Genomic DNA, 15,344 nt, shown 5'->3' on the forward strand with positions numbered 1-15,344 from the left:
CTTTTCTCACAATGCACCAAGGATGAATTCTTCCTGAAACGTTTCATCTGAGATTTTCTATGGGGAAGTGCCTGGCAGCGCCCGCCAGCGCCCCTCGTTACAGATTGTGGAATGCTTCTGCCTCAAGTGCGTGGGACCTGATTTCCCAATGACATTGAAAGTTAGGAGTCACACAGGATTGATCTGTTCATCCTTCAAAGCTGCTTATTTGACAAGGATAATATATTATCTGTGATTGTATCACATCCTTCTCTCTTTATTCAGACAGCCACAGCTTTATAATGTGCCGCTACTACATTTTTCTTTCTAGTGTTATCTTTGAACATCATTGGCTTTGGATACACTAATAGACCACAAGTATCAAGTTCATGACTAATTTCTATCTTGTTTATAGAATTAAAGCTGAAGTCTGGTTGATGTGAAATGGTTTTGATATATGAAGTGTCAGCTCTTGAGGTACCCGTAAGAACCTTAAGCCACAGACATGTCCCGTATGTACCTGTACTGCTTCAGAATTGATCCTTCTGGTAAAGGAAGAGTGTCAATAGTAGGCCAGCCTTGTAGGGGATTTCAAGTTGAAGTTCAATACAGCACTGCCTTCCCTCTGCTCCTCGATTATGTGTCTTCAATGGACTTTGTGCAGTCGTGTGTTCTTCCATAAAACCTTCCCTGCTGCTTTAGGCCGGGCTCACACAGGTTTACGAATGGGGTGCACAATTGCGCACCCCCATAGACTTTACGGTGCCTTGAGTGCCCAAATCCACACAAAAATAGAGCATGTGCGCATATGTCTTCGCACATGAATATTAAGCGCAAAAAACAGAATGTGAAAACCAGTTGAAATTAGTGTGTTCTATCCTCTGCGTTTAGAGCAAGCAATTTTTTTTTCTGTTTGTTTTGTTTTGCCCAAAACCACTCATTTGCAAGAGTCCTAAGGCAGGCTCAGACAACTGTAAGCATAAAATGCTGCATGGATCAGGCAGCGTTTTACAGCTTTGGAGCTGGGCGATGACCTGTTGTACTGCCACGTATGGTAGTGAAATTATACCGCGCACGACAGCGTATATTGTTTATATTTCCTGTTCCATTGTTCTCTATGGGCACGTATACACATGCCCATAGAGAACAATGGGCTCTATTGCGTTTACATATGCAGCTAAATAGAACATGCTGCAGACTTTTTTGCGCTGGCGTATTACACAATTCCAACAGTAATTTGAGTGGAACTGCATAAGGCAATGTAATTTACCGCATATCACATGGGTGAACAGCGCACGCGTAATACACAGTAATCATATGCCATTGTGAGCCCGGCCTAAATGCTATATGATGCTAGGTTCCCGAAAAATTCATTGTATCCGGTGTTACTCTCTCAGTATGACCTGCTCTGCTATTTCCGTGTAGCCGGTTGTATTTCTAATGCCGCCAGAGGGACGCGGCACAATCTGCTCGCTCAGCCTACTAATACAATGTAATCTGCTTCCCTGTTCTCTGCGTTATCAATACAACATGTTCTGCTTTCCAGGGACAATATCTCCTGCTTCCTCATTGTGTCCAGCATACATTGCTTTATCATTGATTGCAATGTACTCTGATTTCATATTAAAAGGGTATTTCAATTATATTATCTGACTGAAGTCATCTGGGACCTGCAACAACACTCTGAATTTATAATTGTTGGTGCTGTTTCATTTTCTGGACCCTCACCTAGCAATAGGCATACATTTGAGATTGCTTAGGCCAAGTTCATACCACCATCACTTTTTTCCATTGATCGCCTAGATTTTCGGAGTCAAACAGGAAGTGCCACATCTTGCATATGCCAGACCCAGACAGCGCCAAACAGACCTCAATAACCATAATTGCTGCACTGTTTCATCCAGGATCTCATGGCAGATTAGCACCAGAGGTTCCATACCAATTCTGATACTGGCGTTAGCATAGCATGCATGTTTGTGATGGAGTTGGTAGAAATATCTGTAGACTAAATGACCGTTCCACTGTCTCAAGTATATGGCGGACTTGCGATCTACTGATTACCATGTCTCATATTGGTAAAATTAGATTAGATTATTGGTAAAATTAGATAAGATTAGATTATCGCTGATCGGATCTTTAATGCAGACCTGAAAATTATTTTTTTTCATCTGCTACTACATCTTTTGGTATAAACTGGTGTCATAGGATTTGCCGAAAAGAAAGCAGCAGCAGTAGGGTTGGCTAGAGGTGCGGTTATGTTTCCATTACCAATATAAACTACCCAATCATTGTTCACTGTAAATGCATGCCAAGCAAGCAATATATGATGGCTACATCACCGCTGGTCGCATGCGCGTTTCAACTATCTTGCCATGTAGGTAAAGATAAAGTCCACTGGTGGAAGCACCAAGTCATGACTGACTCCTTGGGTGACGTCACATCGTGACGTTTTCTTGGCAGACTGTTTGTGGGGTGGTTTGCCATTGCCTTCTCCAGCCCTCTTCACCCCCCAGCAAGCTGGGTACCAGAATTTAAGGCTGAGTCAACCTTTAGCCGACTACCTGAACGACGCTGGGGTTAAACCTGCAATTGTCAGGTTGTGAGTGAGAGCTTAGGACTGCATTTCTGCTGTCTTAACACTCTGCGACACACGGTAAGTAAAAAGGCGTTAAAGTAGTTTTCCAAACAAACTATTGATGACCTATCTTCAGGATAGGTTACCAATAGTTAATCACCGGAGACCATCATTCATGATTCTTGGCGATCAGCTGATCACCTGACTGCTGTTAACGCAACGGGCTGGACGTGGGTCGGGACAGGAAGCATCATAAATTGTCTTAGCTTCCACTGAAATTAATAAAAAGCTGAAGTCGGCTATTAGACTTTTGTCACTTTTGCCTCTGACATCGGGGTCAGTCGCGGAAGTGTAATAGCCGCCTCAGTGCCTATTAATTTTAATGGGAGTGAAGCCAGCTCATGGCACTTCCCTTCCTGCCCCTTATGAGGCATGTGTGGTCTGCTGCGTTGACAGCAGGCCACATGATTGGCTGATCATGAGCGGCGGGGCGCCAGGGATTAATTATTGACAGCCTATATTGAGGCTTGTTTCTCAGACGTGTACCTATAGTGGGTGCAGAAGATGCGGTTGCACCCAGACCCTGGAGGCTTAGAGGGCTTATTATGGTCTGTCTTCAACCATGTAAAGAGAGTAGTATGAACAAAGTATCCTAGTTGGGGAAGCCCTGTTACAAACTTTGCCTTGTGGCAGCGCGGCTTCACATTGTACTTCTGATGTTGCCTAAACCTATGTACAGTTCTTGCTACTACAGTTCAGTGAGCGCTACTCTGACGTCTGGAGACACAACTGCAGGGCAGGGGCTATCCTATGAAAAGTCTCACAGCTCATGATTTGTCTTAATCCATAAAAATGTTCTGAAAATAGTTCTATGGCAGCTGTATGCATTTCTGCCCAGGCTTGGACTGGTGTACAGGGGAACAGGTGAATCCCTCGGTGGACCCTGAACAGGAGACTTACAATTGGGATTTCAGACCTGCATTTTTCACGTGCGTTAAAAAAAATTGCAGCATGCCCTATTTTGGTCCGTATTACAGACTGAGGGCTCTTTCACACAACCGTATATATTTATTTACCTGCGTATATACACTGGGCCATGTGAATGAATGCATAGGATTCAATGCATTCTACCAGATGGCCAGTGTATAGACCTAGGTGTTTGCACTAAAACCGCATATTGGTGCATTTTTCATCCATGCTGTGGCTGTTACATGTGATGGCACCGGTTACAACATGAAGGTCACCTATTGGGTGAATGGGGGTCTACCAATTCTCACCTGCTTTGTTCTCTATATACTTCAGTGGAAAATGGGCCGCACACACGAAGCCTCCTCTCCATTGATGTGTATGGAAAATGTTTTGGCAGGAAATTTGCCAACAGAGATAAGGTAATGTTTTCAAGTAACTATACAGTTGGCCCCCAGCATGGTTCACTGTTGGGCCCTAGCACCCCAGTCTGACACTGTGGACGACAGACCAATGCAAAAAGTGCACAAAAATGTCGTCCTGTACCCAGCTCAGTCATGGAACACCTGGCTAGACACAGCGGGTGCAATCTTATAACTTATTGATACACTTGCCTCAAGACAATTAGACCAGCTCTTTTAGGCTGGGTTCACACAGGGCGGATTTGCTGCAGTTTGCCGTTGCATATCCGCACTGTGGCAAAACCGCTGCGTTTGCAGTGCAATGCAGCACAAATGTGTTTGGGCAAAAAGCTGTTCTGACAGGACGGCGCAGTTTTTCAAGACGCAGCATGTCCATTCTTTCTTTTCGCAGCGCTTTTTTGTCCATAGATCTCTATGGACGCAGCAAAATCCGCTGCAAAAAGTAAAAAAGCGCTGCGGAAAAAACCACTTGCGGATTTTTCCGCAAGACAAAAATAGCCTTTGAAGCGGTTTTGCCGCAGAAGCAGTTCTTCTGTGGCAAAACCGCAACGGAAAAACCGCAACAAATCCGCCCTGTGTGACCCCAGCCTTAGGGCTCCTGCAGATAAGCGTGACGTTTTAACGCTTGCAACAGTGTGAAGTTACTGTGCTCTGAATGGAGCGCCATCACATGCTCTCGCGCAGGTTAGTGCGCAATTTCGTTTAGGACAGGTGCGCATTTATGCATCTCATAGACTCCTATGGGCCCTTAGGTGCACAAATGCACACAAAAATAGAGCAGGTTGCGTATTTTTTTCACACATTCGAATTTCACACGCATAAATGTTCCATGTGAGGGAACCCGTAATCATATTTATACTGTATTTCAGAACCAAGATCCCCATAAGGCTTTGTTCACGGAGGGTCCGAATAGAACCTCTGACGCTGATTTCCAGCAGAAAACAGAACAAAATAGCGCAGCAAGTGGCATGATTTAATCCTGTAAATTCCTGCAAAATGCCGGACTGCTTGCCGTAAATCGAATGGACCCCGTTAGTCAAGGGGTCTGTTCAGTTCCAACCTAAGACGGAACCGTTTGAGCAGAAGAACAGAACTCCCCAGCCTGATGTGAAGGAGCCCTTAGTAATCAGTATCAGCCCTCCATTGATCCCCTTTCCTGCAGTGTTCCTGGTTTTCCTGCATGCACTGTCCTGGACTGTCGAGGAGTTTCCTGTTCCTTTACTAGGAAAGCACAAGCTATGGGCAGCAAATGAGCAGCGTAGTCCTGTGTCCCTCCTCCCCTCTCCCCCCTATCCCAGCCATCCCCCCATCCTCCCCTATTCTGGAAGGCTGGACCTCTCCGCTGATTCTTCCGGATCACTGCAGTAGCAGCAAGGAGAGGGTCAGGGGGACACAGGATGTTGGGGTCCCAGCTGGGGTGATGTGACACTGTCACCTTGTACTGAGCCATGTGGTGTCTGCAGTGTAATTCCGAGAGGACCCAGTCTCTGCTGGAGCTTGAACTGGACAGCTGGTAATACACTACATTTATATATATATAGACACAAATCTAAATGGCGTACAGCATTGTATATAGAATACTACACAAATACAGGGACCTTGTAGGGCTCAATGTCTGCTGCTCATATCTTCTGTATTTACAGTACAGTGTAAAAATATACCAACTATTTTCCAGAAAAGTATCTAAACAAGCTAAAACTACTTTGTATCAATCCTATTGTTATGAGAGATATCATGTATGTAGTGCTGTATAAACTGTGTTCCTGTGTGTATATGTAGCAGAGCTGAATTGGTTGTTTTTCATTTTGGGGTCGTATTGCTGCTAATTCAATTGAGTTAGCAGTCCTATGTAAAAGCACAAGCTGCGGCAAATGACCAAATTAATTCTACAGAAATCAGTTCTGCTACACCCATATATTTCCTATATACATTGTGAAGCTATTATTCTCGCTATCAATCTTATTGATTTCAGTTGTGCGCTAAATTAAAGGAAAATGAATGTGTGTGCTATTACCATTATACTGCGAGTAGGTGCCGATTACACTTTCATTCTGGAGAAGTGTGTGTGTGTGTGTGTGTGTGTGGCTGGCTTATGAATGGTTAAACTGAATGAAGTCATAGGGCTGCAATGTAAAGACGAAAGTTGTCTCCGCGCTCAGTAAAACCGTTCCAGATATTTAATCTATGGCCAGTTTACCGTAAAACATGAACAAAATATGCAGAGAAAGACAAACTAGTGTCTGCTGATGGAGGGTCCTCTGGGAGTGCGGCTACATAGTTCAGGAATGTAATGTCAGAGTTATGTACAATTAAACTTCTCTTGCCTTGGATGGTGGGATATTGTGGCCGATGGGGCCAAATCGTGCTAAAGTGTTCCCTATTACAAAACTAGATAGTCCAAATTCACGTTTGATATTATGGATGTCTTTCCATTCCTCATAGTTACAGTAGGTCATCCATCCTATTATACCCATAGGATTAGTTTTATTGTGTATCTGGACATGTATAGGCTAGTTCGCTTTATTATAGTTGGGGGTGTTCATGGGGCAGGTGCCATTGACAAGTGGGAGGCACCAAAAGTCATTCTTTCTTGGATTTTGGCATCTAGGGTATTTAGGTACAACGCGGGACATGAGCAGCTGACTGGATTTTTGCCCCAGTGAAGGAGGGCATCCTTATAATTGCTTATAGTCATTTTCAGACTTTTTTTGTTTTGTTTTTTTGGACTGATTGGTTGGAAGTCTGAAGAGATTAGTGATCTAATGCCAATCTGGTTTTATCACCACTGCTTCAGTAAATCACCTCCCTAATCAGCTTTATTTAATATACTTTGCAGGTTTCCAATATTAATTTTATTTCCCCACATTTCTGCTGCAATACACTTTACATAACTCTTTAGTAATTCTTACGTTTATGATACATTTTCGGTGCTATATTTTTTTGCAAATGGATTACAGATGTTTGCCATGGATGTTAAATATCACACCGGGAGAAAATATGTGCCTGTGTGCTCTACTTCTCTTTGCAATGTGTGAGAGTATACACAAACGCACATCGGACAGCACACGGATATACAGCGGCGTGCTGTTCAATCAGCGGGGTCAGGGGACGTTGTGTGGCCGTATGTGATATGAACGAACTTAGGATATGCTGGGATTTCTTTTTTGCACGGACCATGAGTCTGTGAAAAAGATTTGCATGTCTCAAAAGCCCCCCTGAAGTCAATGGGCCCGTGTGCAGCCTGTCGCAAACATGGACTGCACATTTGCGCATGGACAAAAACAAAACAGAAGTGTAAATAAAGTTAAAGGGGTTGTCTCGCGAAAGCAAGTGGGGTTAAGTACTTCTGTATGGCCATATTAATACACTTTGTAATATACAACGTGCATTAAATATGAGCCATACAGAAGTTATTCACCTACCTGCTCCGTTGCTAGCTTCCCCATCTCCATGGCTCCGTCTAATTTCGGTGTCGTCTTGCTTTTTTAGACGCGCTTGCGCAGATGGGTCTTCTCCCTTCGGCTCGGCTCGGCAGGAGCGGCGTTTTGGCTCCGCCCCCTTGTACGCGTCATCGCGTAGCTCCACCCCCGTCACATGTGCCGATTACAGCCAATCAGGAGGATTCAAATTCACTATAATTACTCTAGCTTTCTATATAAAGATGAGGTAGCGTTTTTTTACATATATTTAAATCTGATATGAAGGATATATCCATAGGAATAGGAACATATCACATGTTGGAGAACAAGCGTATATAAACAAACGCCTCTGGCGTCCTTTATCTGTGAAAACAATAGGATACTAGAGGATCGACCCTGTATGCTCCATCCATGTAGCTCCCTAGAGATGAAGTGCTGGAGGCAAGAAGCTCCTGCCGTTGCCATCCAGCAAGCTGATACTGGCATGGATATCGAACAACTGAAAGAAGTGGTGCAAAACCGAAAAACATGCAGGGAGCTCGCCTTTAGGGTCACCGAGGGTCGTGAACAACTATATGGCTAACAGCAACAAAAGAAAATGTCTGCCCTGGTCCAATGCTTAAAGGGGGTTTCTGGGATTTAAAAAAATAGTTTAAAAAGCCTTAAAATAAAAAAAAAGTTAAATACTCTCCTATCCTGACCACTTCCATCCAGCACTGCAGTGCCTGCCGTATGTAACCCAGAAGACCTGGTGGTCAGTTACGTGCCGTCCATTGTACACGTGACCACTCAGCCACTCATAGGTGTCAGCGGCCATAGAGGACTCAACGCTGAAGCCTGCGAGTGGCTGAGCGGTCATGTTCACGATGAACGGTATGTGAACGCCCACTGCTTCTTCCAAGTTCCGTACTGCGGTCACCAGAACTGCAGCGCTGGATGGAGAGCGGCTAGGATAGATAAGTATTCAATTTTTATTGATTTTGAACCTTTTAAACGTTTTTGTCCTGAAAAACCCTTTAAGAAAAAAAAAGGTCTCACAAGTCCTATGTTTTGGAGAGAACTGAAGGGTGGAACTCCAGGGAACTTTGTGTTCCTGCTCTGGAGTTTTACTTAATAAAGTCTTTTAAAAAAAAGTTCTCAAAGCAACAAGTTGTCCAATTCTGTGCTATAAAATAACATTACATCACTGCAGTGTAGGGACACTGCTGAACTCGCTGTAACACCCCTTTCATGTGCCTTCACACCCTAAATCACACTTTGGTAATTTGGACAAAAAATAGCCTGGTTACACATGAAATCAGTATGTACTATTATTAATACACTTTTCTAACTGTGGGAAAAACACACAACCTCTACACAGCGAGATGAATAAGAGGAGGCACAGCACATTCCCTTAGTGGTAAACGGCAAGAGTTAATTTTGGCAGCAGCTTTGGGCTGTTGGAATGAGAGAAGGTATACAGAACATTTTAGTAAAGGGTAGGAAGATGAACAATCATTTCAAAAGATGTGAACAATTCATTCACAGAGAAGAAGAATCTTGGAAAAAATATTTACCAGTGTACTGGAGATTTATATTTATGGTATATCATGTAGAATACTGACTATTGCTACAGGTCTGTGCTGTAAATTAAAGAGCAAAATGAGCCGAGAAAATATATTTGTTATAACCTGTTCATTATAACCAGTAATATAATCCCTTAAATCTCTGCTGATTCTGGGTTTAGGAGTCCAGTGGGTGGTTCTATCAGGGATTAACAGCAGTGTAAATTTATACAGGAAAGTCTGACAGTCACTGATGAGACCGCCCATTAGACCGCTAAGTCTAGAAAAAGCAGAGATTTAAGTAAGTAAAGTACTAGTTATAACGAATCGTTTCCCATAAATATGTTCATTACTATGCTTAGCTCCTCCTGCTCTTTACCATGCTGGCTGCATCTTCAGCTTGACAGGTTCCCTTTAAGCACATCCAGTCTGGTGCTTTTGGTGGCTTTTCTCAGGGACGCTATTAGTACAGTAGGGACAGGCAAGCAGAAGGGCTCAGTATTCTTCAAAAGGAGGTTTTTTAGTATGGATTGTGACTGAACGTCGTACAGTATATTCTTAGTATCAGTGAGATACTTTACTGTATAAAACTATCCATAGCTAGACAAGATACCTGAAAGCTGATCTTTTGTCTAACGTTTACTATCCCAAACCCCCTTCTACCCTAAGCCTAGCTTAAAGAGGCTTGTACAGTTTGGTCAATGGCTTTGTAATAGAAGGGTTCCCTGATAAAAGGCTCATCACAGGGTCATCTTTTTAGACTAGGGTTACACAGCAACCTGTGGGCCTTACAGGATTTGCAGCACAAAAAATCACCATGTAGCCTGTGACCTCACACCAAATGGGGTCATGATGCAATATGTAGGTTGAGGTAACCATGGTTGCATAGTGGCAAAAAATCCAACCTGTGTGCAAGTTTGTGTAAAATGCCACCTGTGGTCACAGCAAGCTGCAGCTCGCATAGTGGCCCCATCCACTTCAGTGGCAGAGCTACACATTGTTGTTTGGTCGCACCACCTGTGTCAATCAAAAGTAATTGTGTAACCCTAATGTTAATCCACAGGGGCTGAAAGTTTCCAATTTTTCTGCAGCGCCACCAATGGAGAAATGGAGCATTGCATAGTTCCCATTGATCTCAGTGGGTTGACCATGTAATGCACGGACAAGCTTGTCCTCCGAAGCAAGGACTCGAGGGGCTAGATAAGCAGGACAGGTAAAGGTTTTACCTTATGAAAAGGTGCAGCAGAGGGGTCAGCTGATCTCATCTCCTTGCGGCTTTACAAAATACCTTTAAGACTTGACCAAGTCAAGTGTGCTTGTAACTTGGGGACTTGTTGATTTTAATAGTTGCCTGAAAGTTCTTTTAGCTAAAACAATTGTTGCAGGTCTGTGACCGGCTTTGCCCCTGACATCCCAATCCAGTTCTTTTATGTATTAAAGCGAGGTCTCTCTGGGTATAATCGTCTCTTTAAACATTTCCTAAGTGTTTCTTGCCAGTAAAAGCAGCTCCTGGCTTGATTTAATGCTTGCCAAAAGGACTTGCCAGCAAACTGAGCCTTTGTAGGTTCTTAACTTCCTGAAGACATGTTGAAGAATTGTGAGTGGAGAACGGGTGGCAATGGATGGACTATGGTTGCTGTGGTAATTTTTGTTTTCTCTGGATCTTTTACAATAAGTCTAATTGTGTCATGTAATCAGTATTCACTAAGGAGGGCAATCTCTCATTTGGACTCAAATCGCAGTAGTGGGGTCTCTGGTTCCTGGGATTCTCCGCAAGCAAATATGTATTTGTTGCAAATCACTTGCATTTCAGATGCGACACATTAAATGGGTTAATAAAAAACGTAGTTAGTATTCAGTACAATACATATTTGTTTTGGGTGGTGACTTTACAAATATATGTGGCATGTATGTACTGAAAATACAGTAGATGGGGTTATTTTACCAGGAAACCAATTTCTTTTTTCTCCATATTCCTGCCAGGTTGTTCAGCAAAACTCCATGGAGGTAAGCACAAGTGATGAAAAACTACATTGCTTTAGAGATTCCATAGACATCCTTGACTGAAGTTGGTCAGGAACATGCAATACTTGTTGGTCATACACTTGTATGGCCGACAGTTTGTCTGCTGATTCCACCATGAATGTGCATACTTGGCTTGGCCGAGCCTGCTGTATGTTTCAGTGGTAAGAGCAGAGGGAAGCCCCATACCTATGAGATAGTTGGCCAACTATTCGTTCATGTGTATGGCCCATCTAAGACTCTTACTGCACAGCCACAAGTTTCAGAACCCAACTAGAAAAAAAGTGTTGCCCCCACAAGTAAAAAAACATTCTTCTAAGAATGCCAAATCTTTAAAGGGGTTGTCCCGCGAAAGAAAGTGGGGTTCAGCACTTCTGTATGGCCATATTAATGCACTTTGTAATGTACATCGTGCATTAATTATGAGCCATACAGAAGTTATTCACTTACCTGTTCCGTTGCTAGCGTCCTCGTCTCCATGGTGCTGTCTAATTTCAGCGTCTAATCGCTAGATTAGACGCGCTTGCGCAGTCCGGTCTTCTCCGTGGTGAATGGGGCCGCTCGTGCCGGAGAGCTGGTCCTCGTAGCTCTGCCCCGTCACGTGTGCCGATTCCAGCCAATCAGGAGGCTAGAATCAGAAATGGACCGCACAGAGCCCACAGTGCACCATGGGAGAAGACCCGCGGTGCATCGTGGGTGAAGATCCCGGCGGCCATCTTGGTAAGGTAAGTAAGAAGTCGCCGCAGAGCGGGGATTCGGGTAAGTACTAAACTGTGGGGGGTTTTTTTAACCCATCCCTTGTGTTTGTCTCGCGCCGAACGGGGGGCCTATTGAAAAAAAAAAAAAACCTTTCGGCGCGGGACAACCCCTTTAAGGCTAGGACTACATGGCGGGTTGCACGACTAAAGATCGCTGTGTAGCACTGTGACATCGCTTAGCTATTGAACTCAACGGAGTCCCTGTGCGAGTTGCAGGTTGCCGCGACCAAGATGTCACGATCACAAAAAAGCCCGACAAGGTTGCAATTTTTGCAACTGTGACGTTGCGGTCGCAACAACCTGCTGCATCCTGCAATTTGCACTGCGACTCCATTGAGTTCAATGGCAGTGTAATGTTGCTGTGTCACACAAATTACTGTATTACGTTTTAAAATTCCCCTATAGAATATTAGGTTAGCCAATTACACAATCCTGTGGTGTTTGGACGTCTTCATGTAAAGTCAACCATAAATAATTTGCATTAAACCTAATGACTAAATAACTGGCATGTGACCCTCCTGATGAGGAGAATCTTAATGTATTTGCAGCAGAACAATAAATAAAATATTTCGCTCTTTAAGACCTATTACTACTTTAGTTTTTGCCTGGAGTTCTGTATAACTAACAAGTCCTCCTGTGAAAACATATCACATATAGCTAGGATACAGCAGTAATCTATAAATGTCTGATGCTTGTCACTGATGATGTCATCAGTAATCATCTAATGATGCAGTTTGTTTAGTATTTGATAGGATGCAGCTAGCTATTCTCATTGTGTGGCCTTAAATACTGTAGAATTTATACTGGTAAATAAAAACTGCACTGGGAAATGTAATGAAATTCATTTTAATAATTAACCAGACACTACAAGCACTAAGAAACTGAGAAGACCTTTACTTTAACATTCTTTCGTAAGTTGAGGGGTATGGATGGCATCTATTACAGGTGTGGTGCAGTTCGACACCGATAACACTTGTATTCTCTACTGGTTTCAATCAGCTTTTATTATGGAAGATGATGTGCATTGGAGATCATCCTGTGAAATAAACGCATGTGCATTTGTATCGATGGAAGAATGTGTTCCTCCGGAACATGTTTAATAGCTGTAGCTGGTAGAGGTACACACTGAACTGGAGCTTTCCTAATATTTGTTCTGCACCAATTTGATATATAAAAAGGGATTTCCTTAAACTACCCCTAAAGGGGTTTTATTATTGTGGTCCTATGCCCAGGATTGGTCATCAATAGTTGATTGGCAGGGGTTCACTGCTATTAATCCCCGCTGATCAACTGTTTGGCATACTGCTGGAAGCAGATAGAGCTGTTCGTATTGCAGCGGCCAGGGTTGGTTCTGCAGGTGCCACTTCCATTGAGTTAAATAAGTTAAATGATAGCTGTGTATTAAATGATAGCTGTAGTATTAACAGCCGGGGAGCGACGCAGAACGCCCTGAGAGATACATAGCTGCAGCGGGGAGCGCAGGGCACCACACAGCAGGAGCGGTGATTAGAGGGCTGGGGAACACCGTGCAGGCGCGAGCAGCTGTATTAACGGCCAGGGAGCCGCAACGGCAGGCCAGGAGCGCGGGGATTACAGGGCCAGGGAGGAAAAAGGAGCGGAAAGCACTATTTACAGCGGACAGGATTATTATAGTTACCTACAAGGACCTACAGCCGAGCCTTCTCTCCAGCAAATGAGCTTTAGGGGGCGTCAATAGTCATTCTCATCTCCACCAGTACTTCCTGGTGGCATCAAGATACAATAATACTGATTGAATGTAGGTGCACTCATGCACAGCACAGCTCCACTCATTTTCCATGGGATTGCTTGAGATAGCTGAGCGTTTGTACTTGGCTACTTCCATCAGTGCCATTGGAATGAATGGAGTGGCACCACACGTTTGACAACCAGGGCACTCACTCTGCACCCACTCTGATATCATTGTGAGTGGGTGCAGCTAGGCACAGTGACAGAAAAGGGGAAACGGGATGGACTTTTTAGGTGATCAAAGTGATACGGAAATTATTCCGACTGCCAGATTGGAGTTGGGGAGGAATTTTTCTTCCTTAAATGGGGAAGATTGGCTTCTACCCATTGTTTTGGGCTTTTTTTTTGCCTTCCGCCGGATGAATGAATATTGGGGTGTAATAGGCTGAACTGGATTGGCATATGTCTTTTTTTTAACTTGCATACTATGTTACTATAACCATAATTATGCTAAAATTTAAGACCCTAATGTTTGAGACGCTTAAGCGGATTCACGAACTTGCTGTGTGACTCTGAGTGTAAACTTAAAATCATTGCAAAGTTTTAACAGTAACATTTTGAAGCTGGATCTATCTTCTGGATAATGGCCTGAGTTGTAATTAGAAAAAACATTGCGGGGGAGTTATGAGTAAAATATCCTGGGTGTTTTTCCATTAAGATTTCCTTTCTCAAAACCTAAGATGCTTTTTTCAATTGAGTTTGTTACCCAGAACCCAGTTTGTCCTGCTAGCAGCCTATAAAACACTGTAGAAGCTGTTACGACCTGAGCCGAGCGGGCGGTAAGACGTTTACAGTCTCGACTCACTCCTCGCATCCTGTCACTAAATTCAAATTTTCTGCAAGAACTGAGCATCCAGTGTCTGCTCTCTCCACAGCCAGCATTACATTATATATAGCATATAAAACTAGCCATTGATCATTGCCATGAGTCAGGTGGCAGCCATCCAGGTATATCACACAGTAAATAGGTTTTATGTTTATTTTGGTGGAAAATGTGAAACGTTGGCTTAGTCAGGGCTTGTGTAATGTGCAACAGCTGCGGAGTACGGACTTTATTACAGTTTTCTGATTAAATAGAAGTCTGCTGACTAGTGTTTTGCATACTGCGATGCTGGGAATCCATGTGATCTTGATAAAGTATACAGTACAATTACATAGATGTCTTCTATGGAGGCGGGGAGCATGTTGTAGGCTCTAGAATAAGAGGTTATTGACCTTTATCACCTATTCAGCGGATAGATAATGTCTGATCACTAGTACAGGAGCAGAGGCTCCACTGCTGGGACTTCCACCGATCACTAGTACAGGGGTCCTGAGTTCCAAATGGTCATGTAGTGAGTAAGAGCTTGAAGGGAGCTACTAGTCAGCATGCACCCTGCTGCTCCATTTAAGATCTATGGGAAGATGGAACAATACCTTTGCAGCTCCACCTATTGGAAGGCAGCATTCCTGCAAGTCAATGTCAGACTCTTTAGACGAGCCTTATAACAATGACGAGGAATTGAAAATCAAGCCTGACTCCATACACAGACAGCTGTTTCAGGTTTCTGCCCCTCATCAGTGTGCAGTAGGTTTCTAGCTTGGTTAGTGAGAGGCCTATAGACTTGGGTCAGGAAGGATATCCTTTAGTCACCTACCTTTTAGGTATCTCCTTAAGGAGAACTGATACTAGGAAACATCTGGATCCTGATGGCACCCAATAGCGCTAGGCTCTACCTTTATAAGAGGATTACCAGCAACGTAAGTATGCATTCACAGGGGCAAGACGAATCGCACCCGATATTCTGGGGCGCCACTCGCATCGCACAACACACAGACGCCCCGTCCATGAGCTGTGCGATTTGCCGGAGACCGCACATTGTAGGCTAATGTGATAGTCACACGAGAGTAGA

The 15,344-nt window shown here is 43.7% G+C and overlaps 1 protein-coding gene across 6 annotated transcripts in view; it reads left to right on the forward strand.

The window, feature by feature from the left end:
- Positions 1-15,344, forward strand: part of IQSEC1 (IQ motif and Sec7 domain ArfGEF 1) — a 566,448-nt gene that overhangs the window by 462,296 nt on the left and 88,808 nt on the right. Inside the window, exon 1 of one of the 6 annotated variants that reach the window (XM_066596452.1) lies at positions 5,317-5,455. The exons of the other annotated variants lie outside the window; for them this stretch is intronic. Coding sequence (XP_066452549.1) covers positions 5,391-5,455 — 65 coding nt within the window. The 5' untranslated portion in view covers positions 5,317-5,390. Of the gene's footprint in view, positions 1-5,316; positions 5,456-15,344 lie in introns of those variants that run through there. 6 annotated transcript variants of the gene reach the window in all.

Source organism: Eleutherodactylus coqui, chromosome 3 (assembly GCF_035609145.1).
Source record: "Eleutherodactylus coqui strain aEleCoq1 chromosome 3, aEleCoq1.hap1, whole genome shotgun sequence".
NCBI classification, from domain to species: Eukaryota; Metazoa; Chordata; class Amphibia; order Anura; family Eleutherodactylidae; genus Eleutherodactylus; species Eleutherodactylus coqui.